The 23,744-nt window shown below is 46.0% G+C and overlaps 1 protein-coding gene across 1 annotated transcript in view; it reads right to left on the bottom strand.

Moving 5' to 3' along the window:
• Positions 1-8,593, bottom strand: part of LOC122544255 — a 9,914-nt gene extending 1,321 nt beyond the window's left edge. Inside the window, exons 1-3 of the mRNA XM_043683332.1 lie at positions 8,572-8,593; positions 2,202-3,008; positions 1,282-1,424 (exon numbers count right to left, since the gene is read on the bottom strand). Of these exons, the coding sequence (XP_043539267.1) occupies positions 1,282-1,424; positions 2,202-3,008; positions 8,572-8,593 (972 nt within the window). The remainder of the gene's footprint in view (positions 1-1,281; positions 1,425-2,201; positions 3,009-8,571) is intronic.
• Between the last annotated feature and the right edge of the window lie 15,151 nt (positions 8,594-23,744).

Genomic DNA, 23,744 nt, shown 5'->3' with positions numbered 1-23,744 from the left:
ACACAGACACACACACAGATACACAGTCACACACACACAGAGACAGACAGACACACATGCAGTCACACACACACACAGACAGACAGACATGCAGTCACACACACACAGACACAGACAGACACACACACCTCTTTCTCACTTTTCTTTGCTCTCAGCAGACTGTAACTATCAGCAGGATATTGGGTAAGATCACACAGTGAGACTGTCACAGCTCTCCCCACCTAGTCACACAGTCAGACAACACAGAAACAGTCCCTTCTGACCATAATCCCAAACTAAACTAGTCCCACTTGCCTGTGCTTGGCCTCTCCATGTCCTTATCCCAATGTCATTTAAACATTGCAACTGTACCTACATCCACCACCTCCTCTCGTAGTTCATTTCACACACGAACTACTCTCTGTGTAAAAAAAGTGTCTTTCTCCTCTCACCTTAAAAATGTGCTCCCAATCTTGAAATGCCCCACTCTTAGTGAAAAGACAACTACCATTCACCTTATCGATATACCTCATGATTTTCTAAACCTCAGCCTCCTGTGCTCCAGTGAAGGGAGTCACAGCCTATCCAGCCTCTCCTTTTAACGCACACTCTCCTGACCCGGCAACATCTTCATAAATCTCCTGTGAACCATTTCCAGCTTCATAATATCCTTCCTGTAACAGGGTGACCAGAACTGAACACAGTATTCTAGAAGAGGCCTCACCAACGTCCTGTACAACCTCAACATGATGTTCCCAACCCCTATACTCAAAGCTCTGAGTAATGAGGGCAAGTGTGCTGAACACCTTCTCCACCACCCTGTCGACATGTGACACAAACTTCAAAGAATGATATAGCTGAACCCCTAGGTACAGTTGCAATGTTTAAATGACATTGGGATAAGGACATGGAGAGAAAGGGTTTGGAGGCCAAGCACAGGCAAGTGGGACTAGTTTAGTTTGGGATTATGGTCAGAAGGGCCTGTTTCCGTGTTCTGTTCTACAACACTATCCAGGGCCCTACTTTTAACTACTATCCTTGTTTGTTGTACCAAAACGCAATACCTCGCATTGATCCAAATTAAACTCCATCTGCCACTCCTCAGCCCATTGACCCAATTGGTCAAGATCGCGTTGTAATCTGAGGTAACCTTCTTCACTGTCCACTATGCCACCAATTTTGGTGCCGTCTGCAAGCTTACTTACCATTTTCTGTATTCTCATCTAAATCGTTTATATAAATAACAAACAAAAGGGGACCCAGCACCAATCCCAGACATCTCCCTTCAAAAGGTCCTGTTACCATCAGTGGTGTTGAATGCACAGGAAATTCACAATCCCGCTCCTTGCGGACCAGGGAGGTCTTCTGTGTTAGCTGGTCCCCCGAAGGTGAGGTGTTACTGGCAATGACGTGCCCTTTAGGTGGGTCGGTGCCTGAATGTGGCCCTGAGAAGACATAGTGGGTTCAGTCAGTTTGCAGCAAAATCAGAAAGAGAGAGAACATCAGGAGATTCGACAGTAATACGATCACAGAACGAAAGGGAAGGGGGCTGGTGATGATTATAGTGAAGGGACACGGTGTGGGTGTTAACAGCAGAATAAATCAAAGCAAAACTAGACAGACAAAATGGTGGGGGCGGAGGGGGGGGGGGAATTCAGCACCAAGAACAGGCTTACGCGCTGAAATTGTTAAATGCCATGTAGAGTCCTGAGGCTGGAGAGTGCCCGCGAGGAAAGGGGGAGTTGGGTTCGGCAGCTTGCTTTGGGCTTCACTGTTGGGCTCACAGTACGGTGAGCCGCGGACAGTAACACCAGGCAGGACTTTGCAACGCTGGGTGACTGCAAGGTCAGGCTCATGTCATGGCCTGAGCGGGGCTGCTTTGTGAATCCGTCACCCCGGGCTGTGCCTGGTCTGCCCAGTGAGGAGAGCCATCCCACTGCAGACAGCGGACTCTGGCAATCTGATTGGAAAAACTGCAAATAGATTGCTGCTGAAAGGAGGGACTGGGCCTCAGGCGGCCCTTCGGATGGTCGGTGCAGACTCAATGGGCCGAATGACCACTTTCCGCACTGCAGGACCTCTGTTCAGAATAGCAGCCACATGCGAGGCTACGCCTTGGCATTTACCTCCCTTTGTCTGTCTGTGTGACAGTGCCATCAGCTGTGAAGGGGGCAATATGGGGGCGGAGGGGGTCACACTGATTTGCGAGGGGCTGCTCTTACATGGTATCTCTGGGGCGTTGGTGGCAGAAGTGTTGCCCTCCAGCAGCCTCGTTGCCCAGCGTCCATGCCTCTTGACCAGGAGCTCCAGCAGCTGCTGCTGCGTCTGCCGCACCAGGGTCTGACCTGGGAATGCCCGCTGGGTGCCCAGGGCCCGGAGGAGCTTCTGTGCCACCTCGTCGACGGGTGCGGGGGGTCGGTGTGTGACTGTCGGTTGGCACCCCTTCCTCGCTGGCTCTGGTGTCGGGGACCTCGGTTCCTCCACGGGGGCCGGCAGCGGGGTGACTTCCTTCCCTGGCAGAGGTGTGCCGCCCAGCGAGGCGTCCTTGGCAGTTTGGGGTGCAGGCTCTCCGGCATCACCTTGCCCGTCGCTCAGGGGGAGCCTCTCGGCGGCGACAGACTTGACCTCCTTGTTGAAGATGCCCAGGTGCCGCTGGGTGAGGCGGTTCTGGGTGATCACCCAACTGGAACAGGCGGAGGGTTTGGCAGCAGCCCCCGGCTCAGCCCTGACCCGCTGGCAGTGACACCCGCTGGCTTTGCCCGCTCGCTGAGCCCAGGGTTTGCGTCGAGGTGGCTTCTCGTCAAGGTCCCGGCCAAACTTGGCACGGTTCAGCTCTCGCCGCGTCTTCCTGCGCTTCACTTTGACGGCCGCGTTGCAGGTCTGTCCTGGTGCAGGACGCGTGTTCGTGACGGCCGAGGGGGGGCGGCCCTTCTCACGGGGTGATCCCCTCAGCGCTGACTCAAAGTACTTCAGGATGTTGCTCCTGTTTGCTGTGTGATGGTGGCTCATTGTCAGCCCGATCCCATGACCTGAAAAGACGAAGACTGCCATTGATAACTCACACCATTTGGCCCTCTCTGCACTGACCCTTCCATCAAACTCTCCAAGTTCCTTACTCTGTTTTCAGTTTGGGCGTCACTCCTCACTGGGAATCTATTCCCACAGTTGTCACAAAAATTAAAGATTTTAAAACACGTCCAGTATCTCCTGTCTTCTCAAGCAGGTTGGCGGAGAGGAAGGAGCACGTGGCCTCACTCAATATGAATTGACATTCGTTACAAAGTTATTAAACCCTGACTTATAAATGATAAAGCTGATGGCCATGATTTGGAGGTGCTGGTGTCGGACTGGGATGGACAAACTTCAGGGCCCCAGCTATGCCTGTCTCTTTGTTGGCTACGTGGCACAGTCTATCTTCCGCGGTTACACCGGCACCACTCCCCACCTCTTCCTCTGCTACATTTGCTGGCTGCATCGGCGCCACCTCATGCTCCCACAAGGAAGTTGAGCAGTTCATCAACTTCACCAATACGTTCCATCCCAACCTTAAATTTACCTGGACCATCTCTGACACCTCCCTCCCTTTCCTGGACCTCTCCATCTCCATCAATGACAACCGACTCAACTCTGACATGTTTTACAAACCCACCGACTCCCACTGCTACCTGGATTCCGCCTCTTCCTAACCTACCTCCTGCAAAAATGCCATCCCGTATTCCCAATTCCTCCGCTTCTACCGTATCTGCTCCCAAGAGGACCAGTTCCACTACAGAACACACCAAGTGGCCTCTTTCTTCAAAGACCATAATTTCCCTTCCCACGTGGTTGAAGATGCCCTCCAACGCATCTCATCCATGTCCCGCACCACTGCCCTCAAACCTCACCCCTCCAATCATAACAAGGACAGAACTCCCCTGGTCCTCACCTTCCACCCACCAACCTCCACATAAACAGCATCATCCGCCGACATTTCTGCCACCGACAAACGGACCCCACCACCAGGGATATATTTCCCTCCCCACTCCTATCAGCTTTCTGCAAAGATCGTTCCCTCCGTGACTACCTGGTCAGGTCCACGCCCCCCAACAACCCACCCTCCTGTCCTGGCACCCTCTCCTGCCACCACAGAAATTGCAAAACCTGTGCCCACACCTCCCTCCTCACCTCCATCCAAGGCCCCAAAGGAGCCTTCCACATCCATCAAAGTTTCACCTACACATCCACCAATGTCATTTATTGTATTCGTTGCTCCCGATGTGGTCTCCTCTACATTGGGGAGACTGGACACCTCCTAGCAGAGCGCTTTGGGGAACATCTCCAGGACACCCGGACCAATCAACTACACCGCCCTGTGGCCCAACATTTCAACTCCCCCTCCCACTCTACTCAGGACATGGAGATCCTGGGCCTCCTTCACCGCCACTCCCTTACCACCCAACGCCTGGAGAAAGAACTCAACTTCCACAAAGGTTGCTGAAGTGATTCTGGTTTGGGACAGCACGGTGGCTCAGTGGTTAGCACTGTTGTCTCACAGCGCCAAGGACCCGGGTTCAATTTCCATCTTGGGCGACTGTCTGTGTGGAGTTTGCACCTTCTTCCCGTGTCTGAGTGGGTTTGCTCTGGTTTTCTCCCACAATCCAAAGATGTGTAGGTTAGGGTGGATTGGCCATGCTAAACTGCTCATAGTGTCCAGGGATGTGTAGGCTAAATGGGTCAGCCATGGGGAAATGCACAGTTTCAGGGATATGGGTGGGTTGCTCTTCAGAGGATCGCTGTGAATTTGATGGGCCAAATGGCCTGATTTCACACTGCAGGGATTCTATGATTCAGGTTTTATTCAGAATCTTGATAATGCCTCTGGTTTGTATGAGGCACAGGGTGGCTATTTCACTGATGGCAAAGCGCCCAACTTATCTATTAAAAGTTACAGCAACTGCTGACAGAAAGATAGAAAACCTGGCTTTCTTCAGGTTTAAAGTGGCTTACTGCAGAGACAGGGAGAGTGCTTCTGGCTGGTTCTACCTGGGAACCAACAGAACAGAGAACATTGGTGGGCGGCACAGTGGCAGTGGGCTGCACGGTGGCACAGTGGTTAGCACTGCTGCCTCACAGCGCCAGAGACCCGGGTTCAATTCCCGCCTCAGGCGACTGACTGTGTGGAGTTTGCACGTTCTCCCCGTGGATGCATGGGTTTCCTCCGGGTGCTCCGGTTTCCTCCCACAGTCCAAAGATGTGCAGGTCAGGTGAATTGGCCATGCTAAATTGCCCGTAGTGTTAGGTAAGGGGTAAATGTGGGGGTATTGGTGGGTTACGCTTCGGCGGGTCGGTGTGGACTTGTTGGGCCGAAGGGCCTGTTTCCACACTGTAATGTAATCTAATTACAGCGCAGTACAGGCCCTTCGGCTCTTGATGTTGCACCAACCTGTGAAACTGATCTGAAGTCTATCTAACCTACACAGTTCCATTTTCATCCAATGACCATTTAAATTCCCTTAAAGTTGGTGAGTCTATTACTGTTGCAGGCAGTGCGTTCCACGCCCCTACTACTCTCTGAGTAAAGAAACTACCTCTGACATCTGTCCTATATTTATCACCCCTCAATTTAAAGCTATGTCTCTTCATGCTAACCATCATCATTTGAAGAAAAAGGCTGTCACTGTCCACCCTATCTAACCCTCTGATTATCTTGTATGTCTCAATTAAATCACTTCTCAACTTTCTTCCCTCAAGTCTCTCAGCATTTCCTCACAAGACCTTCTCGCCATTCCCCAGGCAACATCCTAGTAAATCGCCTCTGAACCCTTTCCAAAGCTTCCACATCCTTTCTATAATGCAGTGACCAGAACGGTACGCTCCAAATGCGGCCGCACCAGAGTTATTTACAGCTGCAGCATGTGGCTCTGAAACTCAATACCTCTACCAATAAATGCTAACACACTGCATGCCTTCTTAATAACCCTATCAACCTGGGTCGCAACTTTCAGGGATCTATGTACATGGACACCGAGATCTCTCTTCTCTTCTACACTGCCAAGAATTTTACCATTGGCCCAGTACTCTTTATTCCTGTTATTCCTTCCAAAGTGAATCACCTCACACTTTTCCACATTAAACTCCATTTGCCGATCACATGGTTGTCACTGATTCACCAGCTTGCAAACCAGTCACTTCTAGATGCATCTTCATCAATACACAGGCCCTTGACTCCAGCTTGTCTGCAAACATGCTATAACCCATAGCTATGCCAACAGTACTCACAATGAGGGTCGAGTTACTTGCTGTCAAACCAGTCAGCAAACAGTTATTTTCTCAATTCAGACCACAATTATGGAAATACAAAATTGCTAAAATCTGGTCTTTACAACAAGTCATCCTTTTCACAAACCAGCACAAAGATAATGTAAATAGTAGGCAGATGTTGGCCTAGTGGTATTACTAATCCAGAGAGCCTGGGGACCTGGGTTCAAATCCTGCCATGGCAGACGGTGGATTCCAAAAATGTGAAATCCATAAATATCTGGAATTAGAACTCATTTAAACCATTCTTGGTTGTCAGATTATTTTAGGGAACAAAACTGCCATTCTTACCTGGTTTGGCCCAAACGTGACTCCAGACCCAAAACTTCACACTAATTAGCAAATGCTGGCCTGGCCAGTGACAGCCACATCTCATGAGTGAATTAAATAAAACACAGGAACAGACCCTATATCCTACCTGTGTCAACTGTTATTAGGCCAAAAGCATGTATGTTCACTTTAAAATAGAGAGTGTTTTCTGGATATTGAAGTAAACTTCAAGTGCAGGCTCAGCTGCCCAAATGGAAAGGCTGGGGAAGAACACGTTCCAAAATAGATACATGTAACAATTGGCCATGAAATGGATACCTGAGTTTTGGTTGCTGTTTTGACAACAATTTGAATTTAACCAACTAGCTTAAATTAACCCCAATCAAGTTTGAATTTATTGTTTTGACAATATCAGACCAATGACAGGGAACGATGTTGGGGGTATAAATGAAAATTGGTCAGAGCAACTGCCACAGAACAGCAGAGCAATTGCTGTACACTCAGAGAGCTAACTGCCCATCTAAAATCTTACTCTCAAAGAAATTAGAAAGCACTCTATATGAAAAGGTACCTTTTTCTTGTAAAACATACTCACAATGGAAGAAAGACGATGAACCAGGGAGATCAGCAGATAAAACATCGAAGGCAGCAGAGAAGACAGAGACTGTGTGGATTTAAGATGAAGTCAAGGTAATAAGTGTGTTACTGGAGCAGTGTGGTAATAGGATTGTGTTCAGTTAGGGGAATGGGATTTCAGTTTGTTAATGGTTTTGTTTGGTGTTCGCTACTGGAGTTAGGAAAATAAATCGTGGAAATTAGGAGTTCTCTTCCACTCCCTCATACTTTTAACAGATTACGAGGTGTATTTTTCTGGGTGTCTGGTTTTAATTAACCTCCATGATATAACACTACCATGATGCCATTCTAAACTAATCCCATCTGCCTGGACATGGTCCTTATCTCTCTATTCGCTGCCTGTTCATGTGTCTGTCTAAATGCCTTTTAAACATTGCTATTGTATCTGCTTCTACCACTTCCCTGGCAGCACATTCCAGACATCTACTGCCCTCTATATAAAACACACCCCTTGTACCTTTACTTTGAACTTTCCCTCTCTACTGTATTGAGGGATGAACCTGGCCAGATGATTGAAGTTTCAGTGGTGGAGCATACTGGGAACAGTGATCATAACTTAGTTAACTTTTAAAATAGTTAGCGTTAAGTATAAGACTAGCCTTCAGATGAAAGTGCTAAACTGGGGGCAGGCTAATTCGCTAATTACAACAATATTTGGTAGGAACTGGAGAAATGAGGTTAGGGCAGCTGCTGGGGGGGGAGGGGGTAAATCCACATCTGACGTGGGAGTCTTTTAAAGGCCCAGGTGATCAGACTTTAGGACCTGCATATGCCTGGAGATAAGACAGAGAAGGATGACAAGATTTGGGAAACTTGCATGAGGAACGATATTGAAAGTTTAGTTGAAAAGGAAGTGTAAGTAAGCTTGCGGAAAGGCAAATCAGAGAAAGCCCGTGAGGAATATAAGCCAGGACAGTATTTATTGACGACATCCAAAAGGCAGTGACCGTGGCGAGGTGTGGAAGTTGCACAGACACACAGGGAATGATTGAAAGAGAATTCAATACAGAGGAGTCTGCACAGCATGCAAGAGTGTGGGGTTTACTCACAGACTAGGAGCAGTCTGTAATCGAGGCTCAAGGTTGTTGAGATCAGGTAACAGCAGCCAATCATCATGGGGAGGCACAGCACTGCTGGGCAGGTGAAACAAAACAGCATGAGCACTTTACAAGTTAACACAGAGTTCCCCGATGCTTAGTCTCCCCGGTGTGGTATCTGCGCTGTGCTTTCAAACCACAGATATCTCAAAGCCCCAAGGGCAGCTTCACAACCCAGCAATACCAAAGCCACACAAAGAGCACGTCAGACAGAGAGGCACCTAAAAGGATATGCTCCAGGAACAGGACAATGAAAGAACCTCACCACTTCAGAGGAGATATTAACACCTACCTATGAAGAGGAATGGAACCATCGATACTGTCAGGATGTTCCACTGTGTGAAGGAATAGGACATTCATCCGATAACTGTTTTCCATTTAGCATCCTTGCAACTAGATTACTCCATTTGCAGATACGTTGTATGTTCCCCATTTCTTAATCAGCCTTATTGTGCAGCATTATAATAAAAACTGGTCTCATCCTCAGCTCTGGGAAGAGAAAGTCTGATCTACCTGTACAGACTGTCAGTGCTGTGTCAGCCTAGTCAGTTTCTCTCCCAGCGATATTGCTTGTAATAAACTGTTTGTCAGTTTCACGTTGAGCTGTGCTTTGTGATCTCTAACCTATCGGGCAAATTTCTCCAACAACAATGATCTCGGAGATCTTGGGGCTGGAGGAATGTACAGAGATGGACAGGGGCAATGATCAGGCCAGGAACGGAAACCAATGCCTTGAATTGCTTGGCTGGTGCCAATGTGACTCAGTGAGCACGGGGCTGATGGGGGACTGAGATACATGATGAGTTCAGACACCTTTCAGATGACCTTGGGTTTATAGAGGGTAGAACAAGAGGGAGCAGCCTGAGAGAGCATTGGAATATCAAGTTATGAGCTACAACGAAGGTTTGAAGACACATAAAATTTCAAATCCATTAAACATTCTCGGGAAAGGGACCTGAGGGGCAAATTTTTCACACAGAAGGTGGTTCATGTTTGGAATGAACTGCCAGAGGAGGAAGTGGTAGATGCAGGTACAGTTACAAGATTTTAAAGACATTAAGATAAGTACATGAAGAGCAAAGGTTGACAGGATATGGGCCAAATGCAGGCAAGCGGGATTGGTTTAGTTTGGGAAACCTGATGGGTGTGGATGAGTTGAATCAAAAGGTCTGCTTCTGTGCCCGATGACTCTGTAACTGAGAATCTTTAAAATTCTCCAGCCTGCAGAAGTATGGGTGGCTGATGAAATTCAGAACAGAAACAGATAGCAATCGATGCTTCAGGACTCGGGGTGGGGCGATTACCCAGGAAGATGTAAATGTGGTCAAGATCACCTTCACTTCCAGCCTCTCTCTCTCTCTTTATCGACCCTTCCCCCTTTTTAGCCCTCTCTCTTTCTCTCTCTCTCTCTCTCTCTCTATATATATACATATATATCCCACCTTTCCCCCTGCCCCAACAACCTCCCTGTCTCTAACCTTCCCTCTCCGAATATACGAATCAGGAGCAGCAAGAGGCCATTCAGCCCCTCCTCCACCATTCAATAAGATAATTGCTGATCTCATGATAACCTTAAATCCGCATCGCACATACCTCTCAGAACCAATCACCTCCTATTTCGACACATACTCCCTCTAGAAGGCCTCCTGTCTCTTTTTCTCTCCATACAAATACAATATATATATGATTTAATATGACATAGGCACTGCTGGTGAGACCAACAATTGTTGGTACTAGTAACTATAGGCCGGTGAGTCTCACTTCTGTTGTGGGCAAAGTCTTAGAGAGAATTGTAAGGGATAGGATTTATGCACATCTGGATAGGAATAATGTGATCAAGGATAAGTCAGCATGGTTTTGTGAAGGGCAGGTCGTGCCTCACAAACCTTATTGAATTCTTTGAAAAGGTGACGAAGGAGGTTGATGAGGGGAAAGCGGTAGATGTGGTATATATGGATTTTAGTAAGGCGTTTGATAAGGTTCCCCATGGTAGGCTACTGCAGAAAATTCGGAGATATGGCATTGAGGGTGAGTTGGAGGTTTGGATTAGGAATTGGCTGGATGGAAGATGACAGAGGGTAGTAGTTGATGGCAAAGTTTCTTCATGGAGTGCCGTCACTAGCGGTGTTCCGCAAGGATCTGTTTTGGGACCATTGCTGTTCAGGTCTGGCAGCATCTGTGGACAGAAATGAAAGTTAACGTTTTAGGTCGAGTGACCCTTCCTCAGAACTCGTGTCAGGTGGATATTACATCACTGTAAGCACCATAGTGACTGCCAGACTCGTCCCACGCAGACACACACAGATATACACACACACACTGATACAGAGATTTAGAGAAACTCATTAATACGCAGAAACTAATACAGACATGGAATGTCTGTCGGTATTTCTCTTGCTCCAGGGTGACCTTGTCAGCATTTCACTTGCTTTGTCTGGTGGGTGTCAGTATTTAAGTCTGTCCTCAGGGAGTGTGTGAATAGTGCACTTCCTCACAATAGTGAGTGAATCGGTATTTCTGTGTGGTGTGTGACTGTAGGACAATTTCAAAATATGCAGATACTAAACCTGGAAGAATTATAATGTTTGTGATGGACAGTGTGGAACTCCAACAGGACAGTGACACATTGGTGTAGTTTTCAGGTTTATGGCAGATGAGGATTAATGCAGAGCAGTGTGAGGTGATGCACTTCGGTAGGAAGGACATTGAAATACAGTATAAAACAGGCTGTAAGGTTAGCAGTGGTGGACTCTCCCTCTTTATGGGCATTTAAGCGGGCATTGGATAGGTATATGGAGGATAGTGGGTTAGTATAGGTTAGGTGGGCTTGGATCGGCGCAACATCAAGGGCCAAAGGGCCTGTACTGCGCTGTATTCTTCTATGTTCTAATTGCCCAGAGAGCAGCTTTAGTGTCAAATCAATTGTTGTGGGTCTGGAATCACATGTAGGTCAGGCCAGGTAAGGATGGCGGATTTTATTCCCTGAAGGGCATTAGTGAACCTTTACAATAAGTGACAATGATCATGGTCGTCTTCAGACCAGTTTTTTCATAAAATCATCGAATCCCTACAGTGTGGAAACAGGCCATTCGGCCTGAAGTGGGAGATGGCATGGGGCAGGGTGACACTAGGCACATGGACACACAAGATGGCCGCCGGACCACAATATGGAGAGAGACAGCAAAGCAAACACAGACACTGCCTGGGGTCACCAGAATGCCAGCACAAGTTACTCACAGCCCAGTTGATTAGTTTAAGGTGGGTAGGTGGGGGAGTGAATACATGAATAGCATATGCTGCCCACCAAAGCCAACTCAATACGAAATGCTAATAGCCAGAGCTGCAGTAATTATCCTTCTCTGGAAGAGCAATTAGTGCCCATTACTACAGCAATGGACTTCAGCACAGACATTGAAACTGACAATGGCTACACTGAAACTGACAATGACCATGCTGAAATTAACAGAGGCTGCGCTGGAACTGACAATGACTGCACCGAAACTATCAACGATTCTGCAATGTTTACAATAAACAAACTATGTTACAGACACAATAACCTCATCACTGACCTATTGTATTAGAAATTGTATAAAAGTTTCTTGACATGCGTTCTGGGTTGAGAGAAGACTTGCAGCTGACCCCTGTGGTGTTGGTGTCTCTCTCTCTCTCCCAGGAGCTCCGGTATTTCCTTGTACAATAAACTCTGTCGTTGAACCCCGACTCTGATGCCGGTGATTTCTCCACCGACCCTCCAAAGAGTAACCCACCCATTCCCATTCCCCTACCCTATTACTCTACATCTACCTCTGATTAATGCACCTAACCTACACCTCCATGTACACTGTGGGCAATTTATCACGGCTAATTCACCAGACCTGCACATCTTTGGACTGTGGGAGGAAACCAGAGCACCCGGAGGAAACCTCAACAGACCCGGGGAGAGTGTGCAAACTCCACACAGACAGTTGCCCGAGGCTGGAATCGAACCCGGGTCCCCGACGCTGTGAGGCAGCAGTGCCAACCACTGAGCCACCATGCCGCCCACTTTTATTCTAGGTTTTTGTTGAATTCAATGCCATGATGAGATTCAAACCCATGAATGGTGCTGAACGCTGAGCGATCATTGGTGAACATCTCCACTTCTGACCTTGTCATGGAGGGAAGGTCATTGATGACGCAGCTGAAGATGGTTGGGCTGAGGACACTGCCCTGAGGGACTCCTGCAGAGATGGCCTGGAGCTGAGATGACTGATCTCCAACAACCACAACCATCTTCCTGTGTGAAAGGTATGACTCCAACCAAGAGGAAGTTTGCCCCTTATACCCACTAATTCCAGTTTTGCGAGGGCTTCTTGATGCCACACTCGGTCAAAAGCAGCCTTGATGCCAAGGGCTGTCACTCTCCCCTCCCCTCTGCGATTCAGCTCTTTTGTCTATATTTGAACCAAGGCTGCGTAATGAGGTCAGGAGCTGAGTGGCCCTGGCAGAACCCAAACTGGGCATCACTGAGTAGGTTATTGGTGAGCTTGTTTGATAGCACCTTCCATCACTACCTGTCTTAATATAACTATGTGATATATCTCTTCAGCATAGAACATAAAACAGTATAGGCCCTTTGACCCTCGAAATTGTGCCGACCTTTTATCCTACTCTAAGATCATACCCTTCATTGTACTATCATCCATGTGCCTATCCTAGAGTCGCTTAAATGTCCCGAATGTATCTGACTCTATTATCACTGTTGGCAGTGCATTCCATGCACCCACCACTCTCTGCGTAAAAAACCTACCTCTGAAATCTCCCCTAAGCGTTCCTCCAATCACCTTAAAATTATGCCCTCCTCACGATAGCTATTTCCACCATGACTATCCACTCTATCTCTGCCTCTCATCATCTCGTACACCTCTATCAAGTCACCTCTCATCCTTCATCACTTCAATGAGAAAAGCCCGAGCTCCCTCAACCTTTCTTCATAAGACATGCCCAGGCAGCATCCTGGTAAATCTCCTTTGCACCCTCTCTCAAGCTTCCACGTTCTTCCTATATGAGGCAACAAGAACTGAACACAATATTCCAAATGTGGTCTAACCAGTGCTGTATAGAGCCGCAGCATATCCTTGCGGCTCTTAAACTCAATCCCCCCTGCTAATGAAAGCCAACACACCATATGCCTTCTTAACAACCCTATCAATCAATCATCTTTGGCTGGGAGGTTTGCTAATGATCTTTGGGAGGGTGGGATTTAAACTAATTCAGCAGGGGAATGGGAACAGGAATTGAAGCTCCACTGTGCAGCAGGTTGAGAGTAGTGAGGTCATAAATAAAGCTTTCAAGCTCGCAGAAGTGTACCAGCAGGCAGGAAGATGATTTGAAGTGCATCTACTTCAACACCAGGAGCATTTGGAATAAGGTGGTGAACCTGCAGCATCTGGAGACATAGATAAAGCAGGGACAGGAATGGTTGTTGCAGGTTCCAGGATTTAATGTTTCAGTAAGAACAGGGAAGGTGGCTAAAAGAGGGGGAGGTGTGGAATTGTTAATCAAGGACAGTATAATGGTGGCAGAAAGGATGTTTGATGAGGACTTGTCCATTGAGGTGGTATGGGCTGAGGTTACAAACAGGAAAGGAGAGGTCACCCTATTGGGAGTTTCCTATAGGCCTCCAAAATGTTTCTGAGATAGAGTCATAGAGCCTATAGGCCTCCAAAATGTTTCTGAGATAGAGTCATAGAGTCATAGAGATGTACAGCATGGAAATAGACTCTTCGGTCCAACCTGTCCATGTCGACCAGATACCCCAACCCAATCTAGTCCCACCTGCCAGCACCCGGCCCATATCCCTCCAGACCTTTCCTATTCATATACCCATCCAAATGCCTCTTAAATGTTGCAATTGTACCAGCCTCCACCACATCCTCTGGCAGCATATGTGCACCACCCTCTGCATGAAAAAGTTGTCCCTTAGGTCTCTTTTATATCTTTCCCCTCTAACCCTAAACCTATGCCCTCTCGTTCTGGACTCCCAAGGATTGCAAAGATGATTCTGGATAGGAGAGAAGGTAACAGGGTAGTTGTTATGGGGTCTTTGACTTTCCAAATATTGACTGGAAATGCTATAATTCGAGTACCTAAGATGGGTCAGTTTTTGTCCAATGTGTGCAGGTTGGTTTCCTGACACAGTATGTAGACAGGCCAACAAGGAGCAAGGCTATATTGGATTTTGTACTGGGTAATGAACTTGGCCTGGTATTAGATTTGGAGGTCGGTGATTACTTTGATGATAGTAACCACAATTTACTTGAGCAATGGAAAGGGACAGACACATACTGCAGCCAAGAGTTATAGCTGGGGGAAAGGCAATTATGATGCGTTTAGGCAAGATTTAGGATGCATAGGATGGGGAAGGAAACTGCAGGGGATGGGCACAATTGAAATGCGATTATTCAAGCAACAGGTACTGCGTGTCCTTGATAAGTCTGTACCTGTCAGGCAGGGAGGAAGTGGTTGAGCACGGGAGCCGTGGTTCACTAAAGATGTTGAATCTCTTGTCAAGAGGAAGAAGAAAGCTTATATTAGGATTAGACGTGTGGGCTCAGTTAGGGCACTTGAGTGTTACTAGTTAGCCAGGAAGGACCTAAAGAGAGTGCTAAGAACAGCCAGGAAGAAACATGAGAAATCGTTGGCGGATAGGATCAAGGAAAATCCTAAAGCTTTCTACAGGTATATCAGGAATAAAAGGATGACTAGCATAAGATTAGGGCCAATCAAGGATAGTAGTGGGAAGTTTGCGTGGAGTTTGAGGAGGTGGGGGAAGTGCGAAATGAGTATTCACACAGAAAATGACAATTTCGATGAGGAGAATACTGAGATATAGGCTAGTAGACTAGACAGGATTGAGGATCATAAGGAGGAGGTGTTAGCAATTCTGGAAAGTGTGAAAATAGATAAGTCCCCTGGACTGGATGGGATTTATCCTAAGATTCTCTGGGAAGTAGGGAGGAGGTTGCGGAGCCTTTGGCTTTGGTCTTTATGTCGTCATTGTTTCCAGGAATAGTGCCAGAAGACTGCAGGATAACAAATGTTGTTCTCTTGTTCAAGAAGGGGAGTAGAGACAACCCTGGTATTTATAGACCAATGAACCTTACTTCGGTTGTGAGTGAAATGTTGAAAAGGGTTATAATAGATAGGATTTATAATCATCTAGGAAGGAATAAGTTGATTAGGGACAATCAACACGGTTTTGTGAAGGGTAGTCGTGTCTCACTAACCTTATTGAGTTCTTTGAGAAGGTGATCAGACAGGTGGATGAGGGTAAAGTGGTATGTGGTATATATGGATTTCAGTAAGGTGTTTGATAAGGTTCCCCATGGTAGGCTACTGCACAAACTATGGAGGCATGGGATTGAGGGTGATTTAGCGGTTTGGATCAGAAATCGCTGGCTGAAAGGTGGTGGTTAATGAGAAATGTTCATCCTGGAGTTCAGTTACTAGTGGTATACCACAAGGATCTGTTTTGGGGCCACTGCCGTTTGTCATTTTTATGAATGACTTGGATGAGGGCATAGAAGGATGGGTTAGTAAATTTGCAGGTGACACTAAAGTCAGTGGCGTTGTGGATAGTGCGAAAGGATGTTGCACGTTATAGAAGGACATAGATAAGCTGCAGAGCTGGGCTGAGATGTGGCAAATGGAATTTAATAAGGAAAAGTGTGAGGTGATTCACTTTGAAAGGAGTAACAGGAATACAGAGTAGTGTAGATGAGCAGAGAGATCTCGGTGTTCATGTACATAGATCCCTGAAAGTTGTCACCCAGATTGATAGGGGTGTTAAGAAGGCGTACGATATGTTAGCTTTTATTGGTAGAGGGATTGAGTTTCAGATCCATGAGGTCATGCTGCAGCTGTACAAAATTCTGGTGTGGCTGCATTTGGAGTATTGCGTACAGTTCTGGTCGCCATATTATAGGAAGGATGTAGAAGCACTGGAAAGGATTCAGAAGAGATTTACTAGGATGTTGCCTGGCATGGAGGGAAGGTCTTGTGAGGAAGGGCTGAGGGACTTGAGATTGTTTTCATTCAAAGAAGAAGGGTAAGAGATGATTTAACAGAGGTAAGAAAATGATCAGAGGATTGGATAGGGTGGACAGTGAGAGCCTTTTTCCTCAGATGGTGATGGCTAGCACAAGGGGACATAGCTTTAAACTGAGGGGTGATAGATGTAGGACAGGTATCAGAGGTAGTTCCTTTACTCAGAGAGTAGTAAGGGTTTGGAATGTCCTGCCTGCAACAGTAGTAGACCCAACAACTTTAAGGGCATTTAAATGGTCACTGGATAAATATATGGATGATAATGGAATAATGTCGGTTAGATGGGCTTCAGATTAGTTTCTCAGGTTGGCGCAACATCGAGGGCTGAAGGGCCTGTACTGGGCTGTATTGTTCCATGTTCTAACTTGGGTGGCAACTCTGAGGGATCTATGGAGGTGCAACCCGAGATCCCTCTGTCCCTCCACACTGCCAAGAATCCTTTCTTTAACCCTGTAATCTGCATTCAAATTCAACCTTCTGAAATGAACCACTTCACACTTTTCGAGGTTGAATTCCATCTGTCACTTCTCAGCCCAGCTCTGCATCCTGTCAATAGCTCGTTGCAACCTACAACAGCCCTCCACACTATCCACAACTCCACCAACCTTTCTATCATCAGCAAACTTACTAACCCACCCTTCCACTTCCTTATCCAAGTCATTTATAAAAATCGCAAAGAGTAGGGGTCCCAGAATAGATCCCTGTGGAACACCACTGGTCACTAAGCTCCAGGCTGAATACTTTCCATCTACTACCTCCCTCTGCCTTCTATGGGCCAGCCAATTCAGTATCCAGACAGCCAGATTTCCCTGAATCCATGCCTCCTTACATTCAGGATGAGCCTACCTTGCAGAACCTAATCAAACGCCTGGCTAAAATTCATGTACACCATATCCACTGCTCTACCTTCATCAATGTGTTTTGTCACATCCTCAAACAATTCATTAAGGTTTATGAGGCATCACCTGCCCCTTACAAAGGCATGCCAACTATCTCTAGTCAAACAATGCTTTTCCAAATAATCATAAACTATACATCTCAGAATGTAAGACTGACTGGTCTGTAACTCCCAGGGTTATCCCTATTCCTTTTCTTGAACAAGGGAATAACATTTGCCACCCTACAATCGTCTGGTACTACTCCAGTGAGGACGCAAAGATCATCACCAAAGGCAAAACGACAAGGTCCCTCTCACTAGTGAATACTGAAGCAAAGTATTCATTAAGGACCTCCCCTACCTTCTCCGACTCCAGGCACAAGTTCCCTCCACTGTTCCTGATCAGCTTGACCCTCACTCTGGCCATCCTCTTGTTCCTCATGTAAGTGTAGAACGCCTTGGGGTTTTCCTTAATCCTACCCCCCAAGGCTTTTTCATGCCCCCTTCCAGCTCTCCTAAGGCTATTCCTGGCTACCTTGTAACCCTCTGGAGCCCTGTCTGATCCTTGCTTCCTCAACCTTAAGTAAGCTTCCTTCTTCCTCTTGACAAGATGTTCCACATCCCTGGTCACCCAAGGTTCCTTCACCCACCTTCCCTTCGTTGCCTCAGTGGGACAAACCTGTCCAGCACTGTCAGCAATATCTGCTCCCAATTTATGCTCCATGGTTCTTGCCCAAAAGCATTGTAAATTCCCCCTCCCAATTAAATACTTTCCCATACCATCTGCTCCTATCCGTCTCCAGTGATCACTATCACTGAAATGCCCTCCCACCGAGAGATCTGACACTTGGCCTGGTTTGTTGCTAAGCACCAACCCCAATATGGTCTCCCCTCTAGTCAGTCTATCCACATATTGAGTCAGGAATCCACCCTGCACAGACCTGACAAAATCTGCTCCATCCAAACTATTTGCCCTAAGGGGGTTCCAATCAATATTAGGTGAGTTGAAGTCACCCATGACAACAACTCTGTCACTTCTGCACCTTTTCAAAACCTGTCTCCCATTCTGCTCCTCTATGTCTCTGTTGCTATTGAGGTATATATAGAAAACTCCCAAAATGGTGACTGCTTCTTTCCTGCTTCTGACTTCCACCCATGCTGAGTACACAAACCCTCCTTGACGATCTCCCTTTCTGATACTATCCGTGATTAGGACGCCCCCACCTCTTTACCTCCCTCTTTATTTCTTTTGAAATATCCAAACCCCAGAACATCCAACACCTATTCCTGCCCCTATGATTCCCAAGTCTCTGTAATGGTCACAACATCACCACTATCCAAGTACTGATCCATGCTCCAAGTTCATTACCCTTATTCCTGACACTTCTTGCATTAAAATAGACACCCTTCAACCCATCACACTGACTGCAAATTTGTCCTATCAACTGTCTATCCATCCTCACAGACTCTCTGCGCACTGTATCTGCCTGTTCTCCAGCTACCCCACCCTTTGATCCGTATCTCCAGTTCCCATCCCCCTTACTAGTTTAAACCCTCCTAAAGAGCTCTAGCAAACCTCCTGCCCAGGATATTGGGGCCCCTCCAGTTTAGGTACAACCCATCCTCCTTGTACAGGTCCCACCTTCCCCAGAAGGTATCCTAGTGATCCATATATCTGAAGCCCTCCCTCCTACACTCGCTCTGCAGTTACGTGTTCAACTACACTCGCTCTCTGTTCCCAGCCTCACTAGCCTGTGGCACTGGTAGCATTCCTGACATTACTACACTGCTCGTCCTGCCTTTTCGCTTCCAACCTAACTCCCTATATTCACTTTGCAGGTCCTCCTCCCTTTCCCTACCCATGTCATTGGTCCCGATGTGTATCACAACATGTGACTGCTCTCCCTCCCCCTTAAGAATCCTGTAGACTCGATCTGAGACATCCCTGACCCTGGCATCCAGGAGGTAACATACCACCCGGGAGTCTCGTTTGCGACCACAGAATCTCCTGCCTGTTCCTCTAAATATTGAATCTCCAACACTATCGTTCTCCTATTCTCCCTCCTTTCCTTCTGAGCCACAGAGCCAGGCTCAGTGTCCGAGATCTAGCTGCTGTAGCTTTCCCCTTGTACGGTTCCCCACCACTTCCCCCACCCCCAACAGTATCCAAACCTGTATACTTATTATTGAGGGGAACAGCCACAGGGGATCCCTGCATTGTCTGCCTATTCCCTTTCTCCCTCCTGATGGTCACGCAGTTACTTTTATCCTGTAACTCTGGTGTGACTGTCTCCCTACAAACCCCTCTCTATCACCCCCTCAGCCTTCCGAATGATCTGAAGCATCATTTAGTATGGTCTGGAGGGATGCTTGAGACCAAGTAGAATGAAGGAACTGGTGACAGATATATTAATGAAGGATAACTTGGCTAGAATGATAAATATGGGGAGCTGTATTCAGTGGGCTGATTGTTTTATGGCGTATAGGTAAAAACAATGAGTGCAGATGCTGGAAACCAGATTCTAGATTAGAGTGGTGCTGGAAAAGCACAGCAATTCAGGCAGCATCTGAGGATCAGGAAAATCAACGTTTCGGGTAAAAGCCCTTCATCAGGAATAGAGCTGTTTTACGAAGTGTGTCTAATTGAAACAGAGATCTCACATAAATGTGTTAGGTATGATCTCTGTTGGAGTTACACTGTAATGTTGGTAGAAGAGGATGGTTTGATCTCTAACCATATGCCAATCTCTATTTGAGCTATTAGACAGTACCAGAGTATCAAGGACAGATTTCTATTTTTAATAAGCATTAAACTTACAGATAAACATGTAGTTCTTGAACAAATGTCAGAGGCACTAAAAAAAAATTCCTGCATAGAATTCCTTTCATCAGACAGGACAAATGGGAGTAGGCAATTTATCCCTTTGAGCCTGTAATGGTATTTAAGTTGATCTCATCCTTGTCACACCTCCACTTTCCCGCCTGATCCCCTTAGCCCTTTATCCTGTTTGTCATCAGAAGCATATCTGATCCTTTCTTGAATGTGTTGATTGATGCTGCCTCCACTGCACCCTGGGCCAGTGAGTTCCACAGATCCACAACCCTCGAGTTTCTACTCCATTTGAAACCTACCCTCCTCACTCTATGTATATGTGCTGTTGTTTGAAACTGTCCCACAAGGGGGAGCATCTGTCAACATCCACTTTATCAATCCCCTTTAGCATTTATATACCTCAATCAGATCTCCTCCTCATTCTCCTGAACTTCAGTGAGTACAAGCCCAAGCTCCTTGTAAAACAGCCCCTTCATCCCTGGAATCAATCTCGTGAACTTCCCCTGAACTGCCTCCAATACAACCACATACTTTGTCAAGTAAGGAGACCAGAACTGGACACAATACTTCAAGTGTAGTCTCACCAACGCCTTATATAGTTGTAACAACACTTTTATAATTGGCCTACAACAGAAAATGGAAGACACAACATTAACAAATTGGCGATACTGTCTAGTTCCAGGTTGCAAACCTCAGTATTAAATGAGAATTGAACCTAATAGAAAAAGCAGACAGAAAAGCCATTAATAATTTTGAGAAGGAAAGAGAATTTGCAATTTATATGAAGTGAACAATGCCCAGAAATGCCCAGACTGTAGTCAGTTATCTTTCAGTTCAGTTTAAAATATCACTATGTCACGGACACTGTAATAAAGTATTCGAAACCATGAAACATGAAATGGAGGATTTGGAGGAAGAAGATGGAGATCAAAGATTGGTCATAAGAAGTTTCAGCCCAGTGATGAATGTATTGTTGGCAGAGTCTTTCAATTGTCCAGTATGAGACAGTAGATGCATTTCTCTACTGTGTGGAATAGACTGACTAAAATGTTAGCCAGATTTTGAGAGTAAAAATGATCGGGACAAAGTTAAGGAATCTGAGTGCTCCACCAGTTTTAGGCTTGGGGATGTTAATGTATTAAAATCATTGAAAAGAATATTCAAGTTATTCCTTGCAAAAAAGCCAGAATCAATTATTTTATTAGCAAGAATGTAGCATCCACTAAAAACCCTTGATGAAGAAAGCATAGATGAAACCAGATACGGAAAACAACAGATATTGCACTGAGAAGATTTACGAATTTGCAATTTTCACAATTGTGGTTCCTTTAATGGACCATAACCTTCCACCTAGAAGGATAAGGACAGAGATTTATAGGAACACCATCATCTTCAAGTTCCCCTCCAAGCCACTCATCTCCCTAACTTGGAAAAATATGCTGTGCCTTCAGTGCCACTGGGTCAAACTCCTGGAATTCCCTGCCTAATGGCATTGTGGGTCTACCTACAGTACAGGGACTGCAGCAGGTCAAGAAGACAGCTCACCATCACCTTGTCAAAGGGCAACTAGAGATGGACAATAAATGCTGGGCCCAGCCAGCGATGCAGATATCCTACAAATGAATAAAAAATGCAACACTTCCAGTAAAGAAATTAGAGAAGTGTTTCTGACAACAGGGGTGCCATAATTTAGAAGACAGAAAGTCAATTGTATTAGAATCATAGAGAGGGACAGCACGGCAACAGACCCTTCGGTCCAACTTGTCCATGCTGACCAGGTATCTCAACCTAATCTAGTCCCATTTGCCAGCACCCAGCCCATCTCCCTTTAAACGCTTCCTATTCGTATACCCATCCATATCCATTTTAAATGCTGTAATTCATAACACAGGCAATTTGTCTATCTTCTAAAAGATTAAACCTTTTATTCAATGTTACAGGAGTCCTGGCCAATAACAAGTCTGCCCTCAGCAAGTAATGGCCATAGATTTAGCAAAATGATTTTATCAATCAACAATAATGCAAAGTAAAGGTAAGAAAAAGATTGTGGATAAGTTAATGGAACTGTGGTTGGAATCATACAATCTCTGGAGTGTGGAAACAGCTCCTTCGGCCCAACAAGTCCTTCAGCCCAACAAGCCCACACCATCTTCCCCCCATTCTCACACCCTAACTAATGCACCGAACCTACATATCCTGAACACTATGGGCAATTTAGCAGGGCCTATTCACCAAGCCTGCACATCTTTGGACTGCGGGAGGAAACCCATGCAGGCACAGGGAGAATGTGCAAACTCCACACAGACGGCTGCCCGAGACTGGAATCGAACCCAGGTCCCTGGCGCTATGAGGCAGCAGTGCTAACCACTGAGCCACCATGCCACCCAAAGGGTCGGGACTTGGACCATTGGAAATGTTTCTCGCTGTCAACGATGCGGACAGGGGAACGTTCGATCAAGAAGAATATTCAGAGGTGTGTGTGTATGTGAATGTAAACATGATAGTTATGAATAGCAGAAAGCCCTTTTAGCAATGGCAGGTGTGAAATGAACCATTCAATAATAGACAAAATGGTTTATCAAATTATCAGCCAACTTGTAAATTATTGTTTGCACTAGCACAGGTTGTACACATTCAGAATTTGTTTCAGGAGAATACAATCCAGATTGATAAGTTTCTGATAGGAATTCTAGAGTTCCATCAGCAGTAAATGATCAAAGCCCATCCTCCCAAGCCTGATCCCCACCATAGTTCGACGTTATTGGAGCATTTGAATACACTGCATACACTGCAAAGTCTCAAAGAACTAGAACTAGGCCTTGGGTGGGTTTGATGCTTCGTGGGTTGTCTTCAGGGAAAAGCAGACCCTGTCATGTTTTAATGGCATTGTGAGTGACGGCCTGTAGGCATCTTTGCGACGCACATAGCTGTTTTATTTAGGGTAAGAGCAGTGAAGTTGAAAACATAAATGGGCTTAAAGCAGAGTTCAGAATTAGAAGTCGAAGGGTTCTTAAGCACATTTGATTGGAAATCAGGCAGAATGAATCACTGGTCACTTCCCATCAGCAATCTTAGCTTTGAGCGGAGTCTGGCTATGCAAAATCCCAAGGTGGAAGATATTATTCCAGCAAACAAAATATTGAAAAAGATTTAAGGTGGAGCATTATGTTTTGAAATTTTCATCTTTGGGAGATGCCAAGAACATGAAACTTAAGTGATGCTTCTTTTGTAAGTCTCAATGGGTTGCCAACGGCAGGAGGGTGCATAATTTCTTTTGACAGAAAGGGAAATAAATGCTGCCCTTTGGCTTGGAAAGTGGAAAGGATGAGAAGAGTGATAAAACGTACCCCAGAAGCAGAAACTCCCGCTCTTAACGTTTTTGTGTTCTATGTTCTTTTGCTCAGGTTTTGTGAAAATATGGAAAGAAAAAGATATCCTGCAGCAACATCCGTTGAGTGCCATGTCAATAATAAGTCACTATGGGATAACATGCACTCAATAGAATATATAAATGAAAAAGATTGAGGATCAATAATGCAGGATTAAAACAGAGAGAGAAGAATGGGAAGATCTCCAAACGTGAGGGGAGCAAAAGTCACCTATTTGATTGTTTCACAAAGAAACCAGCAACTTTTATACTCAATATACTGGGTAAAGGACCAATGTG

This window comes from Chiloscyllium plagiosum, chromosome 47 (genome assembly GCF_004010195.1).
Source record: "Chiloscyllium plagiosum isolate BGI_BamShark_2017 chromosome 47, ASM401019v2, whole genome shotgun sequence".
NCBI lineage: Eukaryota > Metazoa > Chordata > Chondrichthyes > Orectolobiformes > Hemiscylliidae > Chiloscyllium > Chiloscyllium plagiosum.
The sequence above is the reverse complement of the archived record's forward strand: the minus strand, read 5'-3'. Positions and strand labels throughout refer to the sequence as shown.